The sequence below is a fragment of the Moschus berezovskii genome, chromosome 1 (genome assembly GCF_049115385.1).
Source record: "Moschus berezovskii isolate FMDL1 chromosome 1, NW_MosBer_1.0, whole genome shotgun sequence".
Taxonomy (NCBI): Eukaryota; Metazoa; Chordata; class Mammalia; order Artiodactyla; family Moschidae; genus Moschus; species Moschus berezovskii.
Window position 1 is genome coordinate 121,359,642 of NC_142460.1, and position 14,657 is coordinate 121,374,298.

The window sequence follows — 14,657 nt, forward strand, 5'->3', positions numbered from 1 at the left end:
ACATCCGTACATGACCACGGGAAAAACCATAGCCTTGACTAGACGGACCTTGGTTGGCAAAGTAATGTCTCTGCTTTCCAATATGCTATCTAGGCTGGTCATAACTTTCCTTCCAAGGAGTAAGCGTCTTTTAATTTCATGGCTGCAATCAGCATCTGCAGTGATTTTGGAGCCCAAAAAAATAAGTCTGACACGGTTTCCACTGTTTCCCCATCTATTTCCCATGAAGTGATGGGACCAGATGCCATGATCTTGGTATTCTGAATGTTGAGCTTCAAGCCAACCTTTTCACTCTCCTCTTTCACTTTCATCAAGAGGCCTTTGAGTTCCTCTTCACTTTCTGCCATAAAGGTGGTGTCATCTGCATATCTGAGGTTATTGATATTTCTCCCGGCAATCTTGATTCCAGCTTGTGCTTCTTCCAGCCCAGCGTTCCTCATGATGTACTCTGCATATAAGTTAAATAAGCAGGGTGACAATATACAGCCTTGACGTACTCCTTTTCCTATTTGGAACCAGTCTGTTGTTCCATGTCCAGTTCTGACTGTTGCTTGCTGACCTGCATACAGGTTTCTCAAGAGGCAGGTCAGGTGGTCTGGGATTCCCATCTCTTTCAGAATTTTCCACAGTTTCTTGTGATCCACACAATCAAAGGCTTTGGCATAGTCAATGAAGCAGAAATAGATGTTTTTCTGGAACTCTCTTGCTTTCTCCACGATCCAGCGGATGTTGGCAATTTGATCTCTGGTGCCTCTGCCTTTTCTAAAACCTGCTTGAACATCTGGAAGTTCACGATTCACATATTGCTGAAGCCTAGCTTGGAGAATATTGAGCATGACTTTACTAGCGTGTGAGATGAGTGCAATTGTGCGGTAGTTTGAGCATTCTTTGGCATTCCCTTTCTTTGGGATTGGAATGAAGACTGACCTTTTCCAGTCCTGTGGCCACTGCTGAGTTTTCCAAATTTGCTGACATATTGAGTGCAGCACTTTCACAGCATCATCTTTCAAGATTTGAAATAGCTCAATTGGAATTCCATCACCTCCACTAGCTTTGTTCATCGTGATGCTCTCTAAGGCCCACTTGACTTCACATTCCAAGATGTCTGGTTCCAGGTGAGTGATCACGCCATCATGATTATCTTCGTCGTGAAGATCTTTTTTGTACAGTTCTTCTGTGTATTCTTGCCACCTCTTCTTAATATCTTCTGCTTCTGTTAGGGCCATACCATTTCTGTCCTTTATCGAGCCCATCTTTGCATGAAATGTTCCCTTGAATACACATTCAAGTAAATACACATGAATGACTCATTAGTGCCTCACATGAATTGAAATGCCCATTTGCAGTGGGCATTTAGGATAGTAGGCTTTAGGATAGATTTGTTTTCAAAACAACTTTATTATTTTTATTAAATTATGATCTGTGATCATTGCATGTTCAACAGTCCACCAAAATGAATCATTAACATCACTAGATATATCAAACGGTCATTCAAAGGAATGAATAAGAAAAGAGGCTAGGAAGTATGGGACTGAGAGAGGTAGTTCTTTATTGGCAAGTTGCTCCATCCCACACCATCAACCCCAGTTCTACATCTCAGTAAATAGGAAGTCACTGTTAATTCAGTGTCAAACTCTTAGTTCTCCCAAATAACCCAAGTTACTCTTATATACTGTGCAGAAATGAACATCAGTTATATGAAAGCATGGAAATCACTTCTCTAAATATGCTATTTATATGAAGAGTGACTAATTTCAATTAAAATATGAAATAACTGCATATAAATAAATCAGTGGAAATAAAGTTTAACATGCCTTACCAGACTAATAGTTGCTATAAAAATAACAACAATAATTGTCAAACGTAACACAGCTAATTGCTCTACTGGCATTTCAAATGTATCATAATAATGATCATGTTGATAATAATAATACTCAGCCAAAAAGAAACAAAGAGTTCAGTGCTGTCAGGCAGTGGAGAGGGTGTGAAAATAATATTCTATCCAGGCAGATCATGCTAACTTCAGTGGGCATTAGCTTACCTATCATTTGGACACCATGAGGTGGTGATCCCTCTGGTTCTCTGATTTTGAATCCATACTGAAAACATCATTTCAGTCTCATCAGAAATAAAGATGATCTCACTTGAATGAAAAAGGACCTGGTTGAATTTAGGACTTGCCTTTATAAATGCACACCCTTACAGGCAGAGGACCATGCCTGGAATGAAACTTGTCTCAGAAAGTTCCAGACGTAGTCACCCTCAAACATATGGTTGTCTACTTGCAGTCCATCCTGTTGCTATGTGTCAGAGATGGTCCAGAAGAGAAGGAGCTGCACTGCTTCCTGAGAATCTGAGAAATTTTCCAACCTACTCACATCCAAAACTTGTCTTGTCTTGGCAATTCCAACACACCCACAGCCCAGTCCAAGACACCTTCAGTGGGATGACTTTTGTTTCTCTTGTTTTCTCCCATTAACTTACTCATACATGTACCATTAGGAATTGACATTGTCAAGGGAAAAATTGAGTTTGATTTTGTAAGGTCAATGTGGAAACCAAATAAATGCATTTCTATGTGATCTAAAGAAAAAGGCTGAATACATTAAATGCTCAAGCATTTAAATGGTAAAAATCGGTAGGGAAAAAGTCAGAAAGGACAGTTAAAAAGCATGGTATAAGAGATTATCATATTTTGGGTATCTCTTCTTTTTTAGAAGAAGACAAGGAAGTGGTCTCTGGTCCCAGTTACTTTCCCAATCCGGGAAACAATGTGGTCATAAATTAGGGTACAATTCAGAGTTATCATTTGAATACCTACTATAGCCACTCACTATGCTAAGTGCTTTAGATGCATTATCTTATTTAATTCTCACAGCAACTTCTGTGGTTTTAGGAGCTACAATTATCCTAAATTTTACAGATGGGGAAAGAGTCTTAGCAAGATTAAATAACATGCCCAAGGTTACAGAAATTGTAAGTGACAGAGCTGAGACTAAAATCCAGGTCTCTTTGAATCCAATGCACTTAACCTCATTCTATAATGTCTTAAAACACTATTCTGTAAAGTTTTTGGCTTATGTTTCAATCTTTGCCTCTAATCAGTGAGCTCCTTCAGGGCAGAATTTATTTCTCATTAATTTTTATATCCCTAGAGCGTGGAATAATGCCTGATAAAGAGCAGCAACTCAATGACTGTCAAATGAACAAAATGATGAATTAATAAATAAAGGAAGGAGGGAATTAATTTTAAAAGGAGTCAGAAAATGGAAGTTTGTGGGGGAAAAGCTAATTGTATATCAAAAACTGTTCCTGTGGCTGCTTTTGCATCTCTTTATTTCTATTGTAACAACACACAAGTATTTTATGATAAGCACCATTTTCACTTTAGAATTAAACAAAATGCTTTCACAAATATGTACTTTACCCAGGGATTTAAATGAACGATTGAAATTCCATAATCAGAACATGACACAGCCAAACCAGCGTATAATCATATGTTTCTTATAATAAGCTACTTGAAGTGTTCTTAGGGTTACAATTTTGTAATCTAGACATGAGAGGAAGATCTGTGCTCTAGACAACATTCAGCACAGGCATTTCAACTGGCTCTGGATCAAAGACACCCCTCTCTTTTGCATTACATAGATGTTCTCTCTTATCAGGAAGCAAACAGTCCCAACTGTTACCTCTACATCCTCTGCCATCTTCCTCCAGCTTCTGGCCAGCTTGACACTTGCAGTAATAACTGCCAATTGTATTACAGCATTGGTCCTGACAGCCACCATTGTCAGCGCTACATTCATTTATATCTGCAATTGAATATGTAAACAGAAATTAGCTTCCTATAGCTAGACACACAAAAAGACTTCAATTGCTCTCCTAAAAATATACCATCACAGCATGACATCATCATTTGACCTCAGATGAAATGAGATAAAATTATAATACCTTATTTTAATTAACACACTCCAGTTTTAGCTAACACACTCCTGTTTTGGTGTAAAGAAAAAGACAGGTCATAATATTTGGTATTGATATATTTTTGAACAGTGTCCTAAGGGCTTGTCAAAGTTGAGGGAATTTGGAGGCTTATGGTGCAGATCAAGAAATTTCACATCCGAGTCAGCATTTTAGGATGAGATTGAGAAGAGGAACTAGCAAGTTAGAACACAAGGTCACTTATTTATCCATTAAATGTTTGGTTGCAGGCTTCTCAGATAAATAATTATTGAAGTACAAGCTGGAATCAAGATTGCTGGGAGAAATATCAATAACCTCAGATATGCAGATGACACCACTCTTATGGCAGAAAGTGAAGAAGAACTAAAGAGTCTCTTGATGAAAGTGAAAGAGGAGAGTGAAAAAGTTGGCTTAAAGCTCAACATTCAGAAAACTAAGATCATGGCATCCAGTCCCATCACTTCATGGCAAATAGATGGGGAAACAGTGGAAACAGTGGCTGACTTTATTTTTCTTGGTTCCAAAATCATTGCAGATGCTGATTACAGCCATGAAATTAAAAGACGCTTACTCCTTGGAAGGAAAGTTATGACCAACCTAGACAGCATATTAAAAAGCAGAGACATTACTTTGCCAACCAAGGTCCATCTAGTCAAGGCTATGGTTTTTCCAGTGGTCATGTATGGATGTGAGAGTTGGACTATAAAGAAAGCTGAGTGCCAAAGAATTGATGCTTTTGAACTGTGGTGTTGGAGAAGACTCTTGAGAGTCCGTTGTACTGCAAGGAGATCCAACCAGTCCATCCTAAAGGAGATCAGTCCTGAGTGTTCATTGGAAGGACTGATGAAGCTGAGATTCCAACACTTTGGCCACCTGATGCAAACAGCTGACACATTTGAAAAGACCCTGATGCTGGGAAAGATTGAGGGCAGGTGGAGAAGGGGACAACAGAGGATGAGATGATTGGATGGCATCACCGACTGAATGGACATGGGTGTGGGTAGGCTCCGGGAGTTGGTGACAGACAGGGAGACCTGGCGTGCTGCAGTTCATGGGGTCGCAAAGAGTCAGACAAGACTGAGTGACTGAACTGAACTGAACTGATTGAACTGAACCACTATATCTTGGGCATTGCACTAGACAGTGTAGGGGAAGGTAAAAGGGTAATTTCATGATTTCCAAGGGTTCAAATCCAGCTGGGGTGGAGGACTAAACAGAAGTGTGATGTGGTTGTGTCCATGTGCTGAATATGTCCACAGCCCACTTCTTAACTTGTGGTCAGAAAGCATCCTTACAGTTAGGGCTTGATTTTATATACACCCCAACCAGCTTCCAGTTGCTAAGCATTCCAAATTATCTGTAGGTTTGATAGTGAGTGGCCTGTTCTGCTCAAAGTAGCCACTTTTGTACGCTGACTTGCTGACAATGGTATTTGTTTTATGAGGTAATTGTGGCTGGAAGAGAGAGAGGGTGGAGAGGGCAGAAAGGAAGTGGGGGGTAGCAAGTAAAGACGGGAGAGTGAAGAAGAGAGAGACGGGGGTGGGCATGAGTTAAGTCAGGACCAGCCGAAGAAGCTGACGAAGTAGAAGCATTGCCAAAGGTGAGGTGAGTCTCCATAATGGTAGAATCAAGACTGCAGAGCACTGATAACTGAAAAAAATGACGCAGAGTGGGGTTTTGTGCACCTCAACTGGACAAAACTGATTTTGCCTGAGGCCTAGCTCTGCAGCTGTAGAAATAAATTTTATTAGCTTTTAGGTAAATTTTCATTGAAGTGTGCCATACACATTACAAAAGTAAACATGTCTTAAGTTTTGTTAGTGGAAGTACACTGACTGAAACCACCCACCCTGGCCAGGCCCCTACTAACCATTTGCAGAGCTGTTTTACAACAGGAGGCCCTGGTAAGGAACATGGAACTAATAAGCCACCACTAACCGGAAGAGTTTAGGAAAGGTCAAAAGGAGACAACACATGTTCGACCACCTCCCAGAATCCTTCTCTCTGGCATCCATCTTGGCTGAGTGATGTGTGCACCACCAGGAAGGACTCTGAGTCAGAATGATTGGCTAAAGACAACCCGGAAACTAATCCTATCACCATAAAACCCAAGACTGTGAGCCACATGGCAGAGCAGTCCTCCTGGGTTCCCTTACCCTACTGCTCTCCACCCGGGTGCCCCTTCCCAATAAAATCTATTGCTTTGTCAGTACACGTGTCTCCTCAGTTCAGTTCAGTTCAGTCGCTCAGTCGTGTCCGACTCTTTGCGACCCCATGAATCACAGCACGCCAGGCCTCCCTGCCCATCACCGACTCCCGGAGTTCACACAAAATCATGTCCATCGAGTCGGTGATGCCATCGAGCCATCTCATTCTCTGTTGTTCCCGTCTCCTCCCGCCCCCAATGCCTCCCAGCATCAGAGTCTTTTCCAGTGAGTCAACTCGTCGCATGAGGTGGCCAAAGTATTGGAGTTTCAGCTTTAGCATCAGTCCTTCCAATGAACACCCAGGATTGATCTCCTTTAGAATGGACTGGTTGGATCTCCTTGCAGTCCAAGGGACTCTCAAGAGTCTTCTCCAGCACCACAGTTCAAAAGCATCAATTCTTCGGCGATCAACTTTCTTCACAGTCCAACTCTCACATCCATACATGACCACGGGAAAAACCATAGCCTTGACTAGACGGACCTTGGTTGGCAAAGGAATGTCTCTGCTTTTTAATATGCTATCTAGGTTGGTCATAACTTTCCTTCCAAGGAGTAAGCGTCTTTTAATTTCATGGCTGCAATCAGCATCCGCAGTGATTTTGGAGCCCCAAAAAATAAAGTCTGACACTGTTTCCACTGTATCCCCACATGTCTCCTCAGACAATTCATTTCTGAGTGTAAGGCAAGAGCCCACTTTCGGGCCCTGGAAGGGGTCCCCTTCCTGCAACAGTTTGATAAGTTTTCAAACATAAAATACAGCAATGCAACCCCAAGAAACAGACCATTGCTAACACCCAGAGTGTTCTGCCTAGCCGAAGGTAACAACCATCCTAATCTTTAACACTATAGGTTAGTTTTGTTTTTCTGAGTTCTACATAACTGATCATACTGTGCATATTTTTGTGTCTGTCTTCTTTTGTCCAGTATTCTGTTTGAGATTATGAGACTGTACTTGTAATCTGTTCATTTTTATTCCTGTATATCATTCACATATATGAATATACCATATTTTTTATTTACCCATTTCAGAGTTAATGGGAATTTACCTATTTTCTTATTTTTGGTTATTGTAAAGAGTGTTTCTATGAACATCCTCACATATGCCTTTGATAGACCTACATATACATTTCTGTTGGGTATATATCTAGGATTGGTATTGCTGGGTCAAAAGCTTTTAGATTCTGCTTTAGTAGTACAGCCAAATAGTCTTCTAAAGAGGTGATGCTAATTTACACTCCTATCAGTGCTGTGTTAGAGACCAGATGCTACTCATCCTTACCAGTGCTTGGGATATTCTGTTTTGTTTTGTTTTTCATTTTAGCTCTTCTGGAGAATATACAATAGCATCACATTGTGATTTTAATTTGCATTTTCCAGATGATTATTTAGGTTAAGTACCTTTTTCATGTTATTGGCCATTTGGATAAAATCTTGTTTAAGTGCTTATTCAAATATTTTGTCCATTTGTTCAATTCTTAAAATACTGGCTCTTGGTAACTGGTGGATCACATAGAATGCTAGAGAAATTGTAGCAGTGTTTATCCTTGTCTGGCTTCTGAAATTATAAAGATACATTTTAACATTTCACTGTAAGGAATACTGTGTACTCTAGGGTGATTTTTTTAATTGATTACTTTTATCAGATTAGGAAAGTTCCTTTTTATTTTAATTCTTAAGTATTTGTATCACAAAGAGGCCATTTTTCCACTTTTTTCTATTATCTGAAAAATTTTGTTTAAGGTTTTTTCTTACTTAAATGTTTGTAAGAATTCAGTTATAATGCCGCCTGGGCCGAGGATTCTGTTTGTGTATGTGTGTATGTGAGCATTGACTTATAATTATTGATTCCACTTTTAAAATAAATAAGATTCATATTTTTATTTAAACATGTTAGACAAATTATGTTGGAAGAACTGTGTCCATTTCATATAAATGTTCAAATTTATTACTGTTAATTTATTCATAACATTCTCATACCATCTTTTAATGCCTGTTCCATTTGTAGCAAGGTCATTTTTCTATTCTTAAAATAAATAATGTGTGTCTTCTCTTTCATCTCCAACAGATTTTTGTCTATCTATCTATCTAGTTGGAAAAACCTGAATGAATAATTTGGCCAACCCAATGTCTTCATATTTTCCAAGGACAAACTTTTGGCTGCATTGATTTCTTTCAGTGCTCTGCTTCTAAGTTCTTGATTTTGAAATTTAGTTAACTGAGTTTTGGCTTATCTTCTTTAAAAATATTTCTGATTACCTATAAGTATAAAACAAACCACCTTCAAACTAAGTGACTTATAGAGGCAATTTACAATTATCTTTCACATTTCTGGGGATTGGAGAGTCAGCTGGGTGGTCCTTATTTGGGTTTTCACATATGCTAGCAGTCAGGTGACAGTTTGGGTTAGATTTGCACACAGGTTTATTCATTCAGATATTGCGATTTGGGCTGAGAGGAACATGGGCTTCCCAGTGGCTCTAGTGGTAAAGAACTCCCTGCAATGCAGGAGACGCTGGTTTGATCCCTCGGTTGGGAGGATCCCTTGGAGGAGAGCATGGCAACCCATTCCAGTACTCTTTCCTGGAGAATCCCATGGACAGAGGAGCCCGGCAGGATACAGTCCACAGAATCGCAAAGAGTTGGACACATCTGAAGCAACTGAGCATGCACACAATTGGAACATATGAGAGACTGCTCAGGCATCTCTCTTTATTTCCACATGCCTAACTTTGAATTTCACATTGCCTGGTGGTCTCAGAATAGAGACATTTTATCAATACATGGTGGTTATCATTACCCAGAGAGACAATTCTAAGAGATCCAAACAGAGGCTGTAAGGCTTCTAATAACCTAGCTTTGAAAGTCACATAGTGTCCCTTCTTAGACATCTATTGGATAATGCAGGCACAGGTGAGCTGAGATTCCAGGAGATGGAAGAATTTCTTCTCACAATATGGGCTTTGTAGGTGTGTCCAGTGAAGAAAGAAATTGCTGGTAGCCTTCTTGGAAAGAGCGTATCACCCTGATATGTTCACTTAAGGCTATACATTTTCCTTAAAATAAGGATTATCTGCATCCCACAGGCTTTGTTGTGTTATGACTTAATTATCATTCAACTCAAAATACTTCCTAATCTAAATCAACATTTTTTTTGTTTGGGTCATTATAGGTATATTTGGGGGGTTTTCAAACATTTGAGGAACTTCCAATCATTTTGTTATTATGAAATGATAGATTAATTCTCCTGTGTACAGAGAATATGTTCTTCATGACTTTAGTTCTTCAAGATTTGTTAAGGCTTGATTTATATTCCATCATATGGTCAATTTTGGTTTAAAAAATATATATTTACTTGAAAATAAAGTACATCCTACAGTTGCCAGGTGCTATGTTTTCTGTACATATACATGAACATATAATTATATGTGTGTATGTTAGTTGTTCAGTCGTGTCTGATTCTTTGCGACCCCAAAGACTATACCTCACTGGGCTCCTTTGTTTGTGGAATTTTCCAGGCAAGAAAACTAGAGTGGGTTGCCATTCCCTTCTCCAGGGGATCTTCTTGACCCAGGGATCGAACCCAGGTCTCCCACATTGCAGGCAGATTCAGATATTTCAAATATGTATGATAGTTATACATTTAGGAAAAAAGTGAAATCAGGTCAAGTTTATTAATCACGCTTCTCATATCTTTTTATCCTTATGAATTTTTAATGTTTGTTAATATATCAGCTAGTGAGAGGCATAATAAATTCTCTCTGATTTTACATTTGTTCTTTTATAATTTCAATTTTTGGTTTATTTATTTTGAAGCCCTATTATGAGTGGAAATAAGTTTAGAACTGCCACATCTTCCAACAGATTCAGTTCAGTTCAGTCGCTCAGTCGTGACTGACTCTTTGTGACCCCATGAATCACAGTACACCAGGACTCCCTGACTCGCAAGAGTCTACTCCAGCAACACAGTTCAAAAGCATCAATTCTTTGGCGATCAGCTTTCTTCACAGTCCAACTCTCACATCCATACATGACCACTGGAAAAACCATAGCCTTGACTTTGCTATTATAAAATGTTCCTCTTTAGCTCCAGCTACATTTTTTTTTAATTAAAATTGAGGTATTAGAAAACATGGTCCTGTCTAAGACATGCCTAAGACACTTTGTCCATGCCAAAAAATTCTTGATATTTGGTCTTGTACAAAATTAGACATCTTGTCCATAAGACATCTGGTTCACAACAAGAGGTCCCAGATACTTGGTCTTGTCCAAAAACATTTTATTTTCTAAATTTTACTTTTAAATTTTTGTGTATTTGTTAAATTGAGAAATTATATTCATGTATCTTTTTATGTGTTATTTTAAATAACTAATAGCTTTAAACTATAGTACTAAATTATTGACTTTTAATATAATTACTCACATATTTGGATTAAATTTACCACTTATTTTCTTACTTTTCTAAATTTCCATATATTTTACATTACTTTTTCTCTCCATATCCTTTTAAACTTATTATTTTTAGTGTTTTATATGCACTCTTCATTAGGTTGTCAGTTAAATATTACTTTATTATCATTTTAGTGGTTACTGTAGATATTACAATATCTATTATTAAAGTGTAATATAAATTAGTATTTTAATCACTTCCCTGACAATCCTAGAAACTTATACTTTAACATCTTTATGCTTTTCTTGCTTTTTATATTATTTTTATTGTGTCTTTGAATTTCAGATATGTAGAAGGCATAAAGATTCATTGTTACTTTACATAGTCAATAGTAATTTAGCCTTATCCACATATTTCCCTTTTCTGATATTTATCATTGCTTCTTTTACTTCTTTTTGGAATAATGTTCCCACTGTCTGAAAACTGCTTTTAGTGTTTCTCTTCATATGGATTTGCTGGCAACGCTATTTTTTCAGATTTTGTTAGGAAATGACATTTTTTCACTTAATTTTTAAATAAACTTAAATTTAGAACATTTTCAGATTTACAGAAAAATTGCAAAGATAGAGAGTTCCCATATACCCCATTTATTTCATATTCTATTATTATACATATCTACATTAATATGGTACACTTGTTTTAATTAATGAGCCAATATTGGTACATTATTAAATAAAATCCATACTTCATTTAGTCTTTCTTAGCTTTTAACCTAACTTCCTTTTTCAGTCCCAGGATCCCTTCCAGGGTAACATATTACATGTAATTGTCATGTTCCCTTAGGTTCTTGTTGGTTTTAACAGTTTCTCAGATTTTCCTTGCCTTTGATGACCTTGACAGTTCTGAGGAGTACTGCCAGGTAGCTTACAGAATGTCTCTCACTTTGGATTTTTATGATGTTTATCTTATTGTTTGACTGGATGATGTGTTTTGAGGAGGAAGACCACAGCGGTAAAGTGCCATTTTCATGATCGTATCAAGAGTACACACTATCAACACCTGACTTAGCCCTGTTGATGTCAACCTTGATACCCAGGCTGACAGTGAGTGTTTGTCAGATTTTTCCACTGAAAGTTTACTCTCATTCTTCTTCCTTTCTGTACCATTATTCGTTGGAATGAGGTCATTAAGCACAGCTGACATTTAAAGAGTGCAGTTAGCCTTCCTCCTCCTTCAGGGTGAGGAATATATGTAAGTTATTTGAAACTCTTCTGCACAGATTTGCCTATTCCTCCCATTTATCACACTTTAATTTTTGAAAAGTATCTTCAGTGGAACAGAATCATAGATTGACAGCCATTGTCTTTGAGCACTGTGAAAGTGACATTTCATTATCATTTAAATTTCCTTTTGCATGTAATGTGACTGTTTTTCTCTGCCTACTTTTAAGATGTTCTTTTTGTCATGTTTCTGATGTTTTACTATGATATGCTTTAATGTGTGGTGGTTCTTTTTTTTATAACTTTCCTCCTTGAAATTTAAGGTACATCATAATTCTATGGTTTGATGTCTTTAAGTTTTACAGAAATTGTTCTCACAATTTTGCACATTTTCTCTCTCTTCTTTTTAGCACTGCATAGCACTTATTTGTGAGACTTTTGATTTTTATGTCACTTTTCTTATGATATTTGGTGTTTTGTTCTACTGGTTCTTTTATTTATTTGCTTCCATCTAGATATGTTCTACTGACCTGTCATTTAGTCATTAACTCTATAAACAACTGTTCATAATATACCTTTAGTTCCACCTACTGCATTCTCCATTAAAGTTATTATCTTTTACATTTCTAAAATATACAGTTGATTATTTTGTCAATTCTATTTCTTAGGTGAAACTTTTCATTTCATCAACAATTTGCTCATTTTTACAAATCCACTTCTTTTTGACTTGCTTTATAATATTGAAGCTGGATCCTGTAAATATCTTTACTTTACCAGGTAGTACAATGATAAGCCTTAGTGAAGGGTACTGTAGGAAAGCTGTAGGAGGAACAGACGTTAGTTTGACTCCAGTGTTTTCTGTTTCAAAGGCATGTACAATGCAGCTGCCAGCAGGCGACTTCCCTCTCATTGGGAAGCTTATCTATCAGCAAGCAGCTGTTTTTCCAGTGGTCCATACCCTTCAGCAAGTCTCACCAGTGCTCCATCAGCTTTCCATTGAATCTCACTGCCACCCCAGTGGGCAAGTTTCTGCCCACCATCCCTGGCCAGCAGCACCTCACCAAACTTTCATACCACCCACTGGGCAACAACTACAACCTCTCCAATTAGATGTAAATGTCAACCTGGTGTGAAAACCAGGAGACTAAGTTTGTTCCTTTCTTGGGCATTCTCCTTCAGTCCTGGACATAGTGACTTTTCCCTACATCTGCTAGTCCTATATTTTTTAACATTCTTTTAACCATTCTTGATACTTGATCTCCAATTTCCAATTAATAAGTTGTATAGCATGTTTTCTTTTTTCCTGATTACTTCTTTGCTGTGCTTTCACAGTCTTACTCAACTCTGGGATACCTTATCTCCAGAATTTTGAGCTCTCAAACCTTGGATTCCATGATAGGTCTGAATTCCAATTTACATCTTCCCAACCTAGTGAGGCTGATGACTTTTCTTTCTGCCTTTTCTTCCTATTAGCAGCAATTTTCTTCTCATCTTTTGGAATTTCCTACTATGTCACTAATGAATCAGTCCCTCAAGGTGAAACCTTGTCTCATTGATATTCCTGACTGCCATGATATTCTCCAATGTTTTCAGATGAGTGATTTTTTTTTAATATTACATACCACTTTTCTATTTGTTCTCAGCTAGAGAATTGGCCTGTTACCATATAGACCATTGTAGCCAGTAAAAGAATACCTGTTTACACTATTTCTTTATCCCCCTTACTTTTCCTTGCATCAAACCAAAGAAAACTCCATTAACTGAGGCATTATGTGCTTGTTTTTCTTACAACATGACTCAGTCAATAGGCCAGGAATTCATGATTAACAAAGAATACAAAACTCTAAAAACAGGTCCAGAACCTTGCAAAATATAATAGAGAGAAAGAACAGTGAAAGCTGATTTTCTCAGAAATATCTGTGTACAAGTTTACATATTATTCTCTAAACTTAGTTTGCTGGAAAAAAAAAAAAGGAGATATGTTGGGATAGGTCAAGTATCAAGAGTCTTGTGATTTCACATTTAAGGATTTTTTCAAAAATATATTCCAATGGAATTCAACTCTGTTAGCACCTTTCCATGTTTAACATTACACAGACCTCATAATGAACTGATGAAATCATTAAAATTGTGCTTATTCAAAAAGCTATGGTCATTAAAAAGAAAACTGAAAGTCTGTATATGTTAAACAAAGCATTTATTACAACTGAAATGTTCATCAATATGGAAATAAGTAAATTAAATGTATCACTTCAGTGCAGTCATTACAAGTCATAATTGTGATGGCTATAAATCAACATGGAGAACTATTATATTGAAATAGATTACAAATTGTTTCTGTGTTTTAGTTATAACTACAAAAGCTATGTATTCTTACGAAGAAATCTTGGAAACATTAAAAATTAAATAATTTGACATAACAATAGTAGAATTATACCTTTAAAATTTTAGTTTTGCATATAATATTATTTGTGCCATCATTACTTTAAAAAATAGGTGTGAGATGTATGATGGGCAATAAAAAAGAATAAAACAAGAGATTATATAATTTTTGGTGACCATTCAAAGGGAAATGATTTCTTTTTTTTGGAGGGATAGATTTTTGCTGTCGTTAAATTTTATGGAAATCTCTTTGAACATAAGGACCATTGGATAAGACAATAAACATTTTCAACAGAGGCTTTTCCAAAATGTTAATATTTTCTGGGCTTCCCTGATAGCTCAGGTGGTGAAGAATCCACCTGCAATGCAGGAGACCCCAATATGATCCCTGGGTTGGGAAGATCTCCTGGAGAAGGGAAAGGCTATCCAGTCCAGTATTCTGGCCTGGAGAATTCCATGAACTGTATAGTCCATGGGGTCGCAAAGAGTCAGACGTGA

The 14,657-nt window shown here is 37.4% G+C and overlaps 1 protein-coding gene across 1 annotated transcript in view; it reads right to left on the reverse strand.

The window, feature by feature from the left end:
* LOC129551748 (uncharacterized) overlaps positions 1–14,657 on the reverse strand; it is a 691,626-nt gene that overhangs the window by 241,905 nt on the left and 435,064 nt on the right. Inside the window, exon 5 of the mRNA XM_088833084.1 lies at positions 3,690–3,812. Coding sequence (XP_088689210.1) covers positions 3,690–3,812 — 123 coding nt within the window. The remainder of the gene's footprint in view (positions 1–3,689; positions 3,813–14,657) is intronic.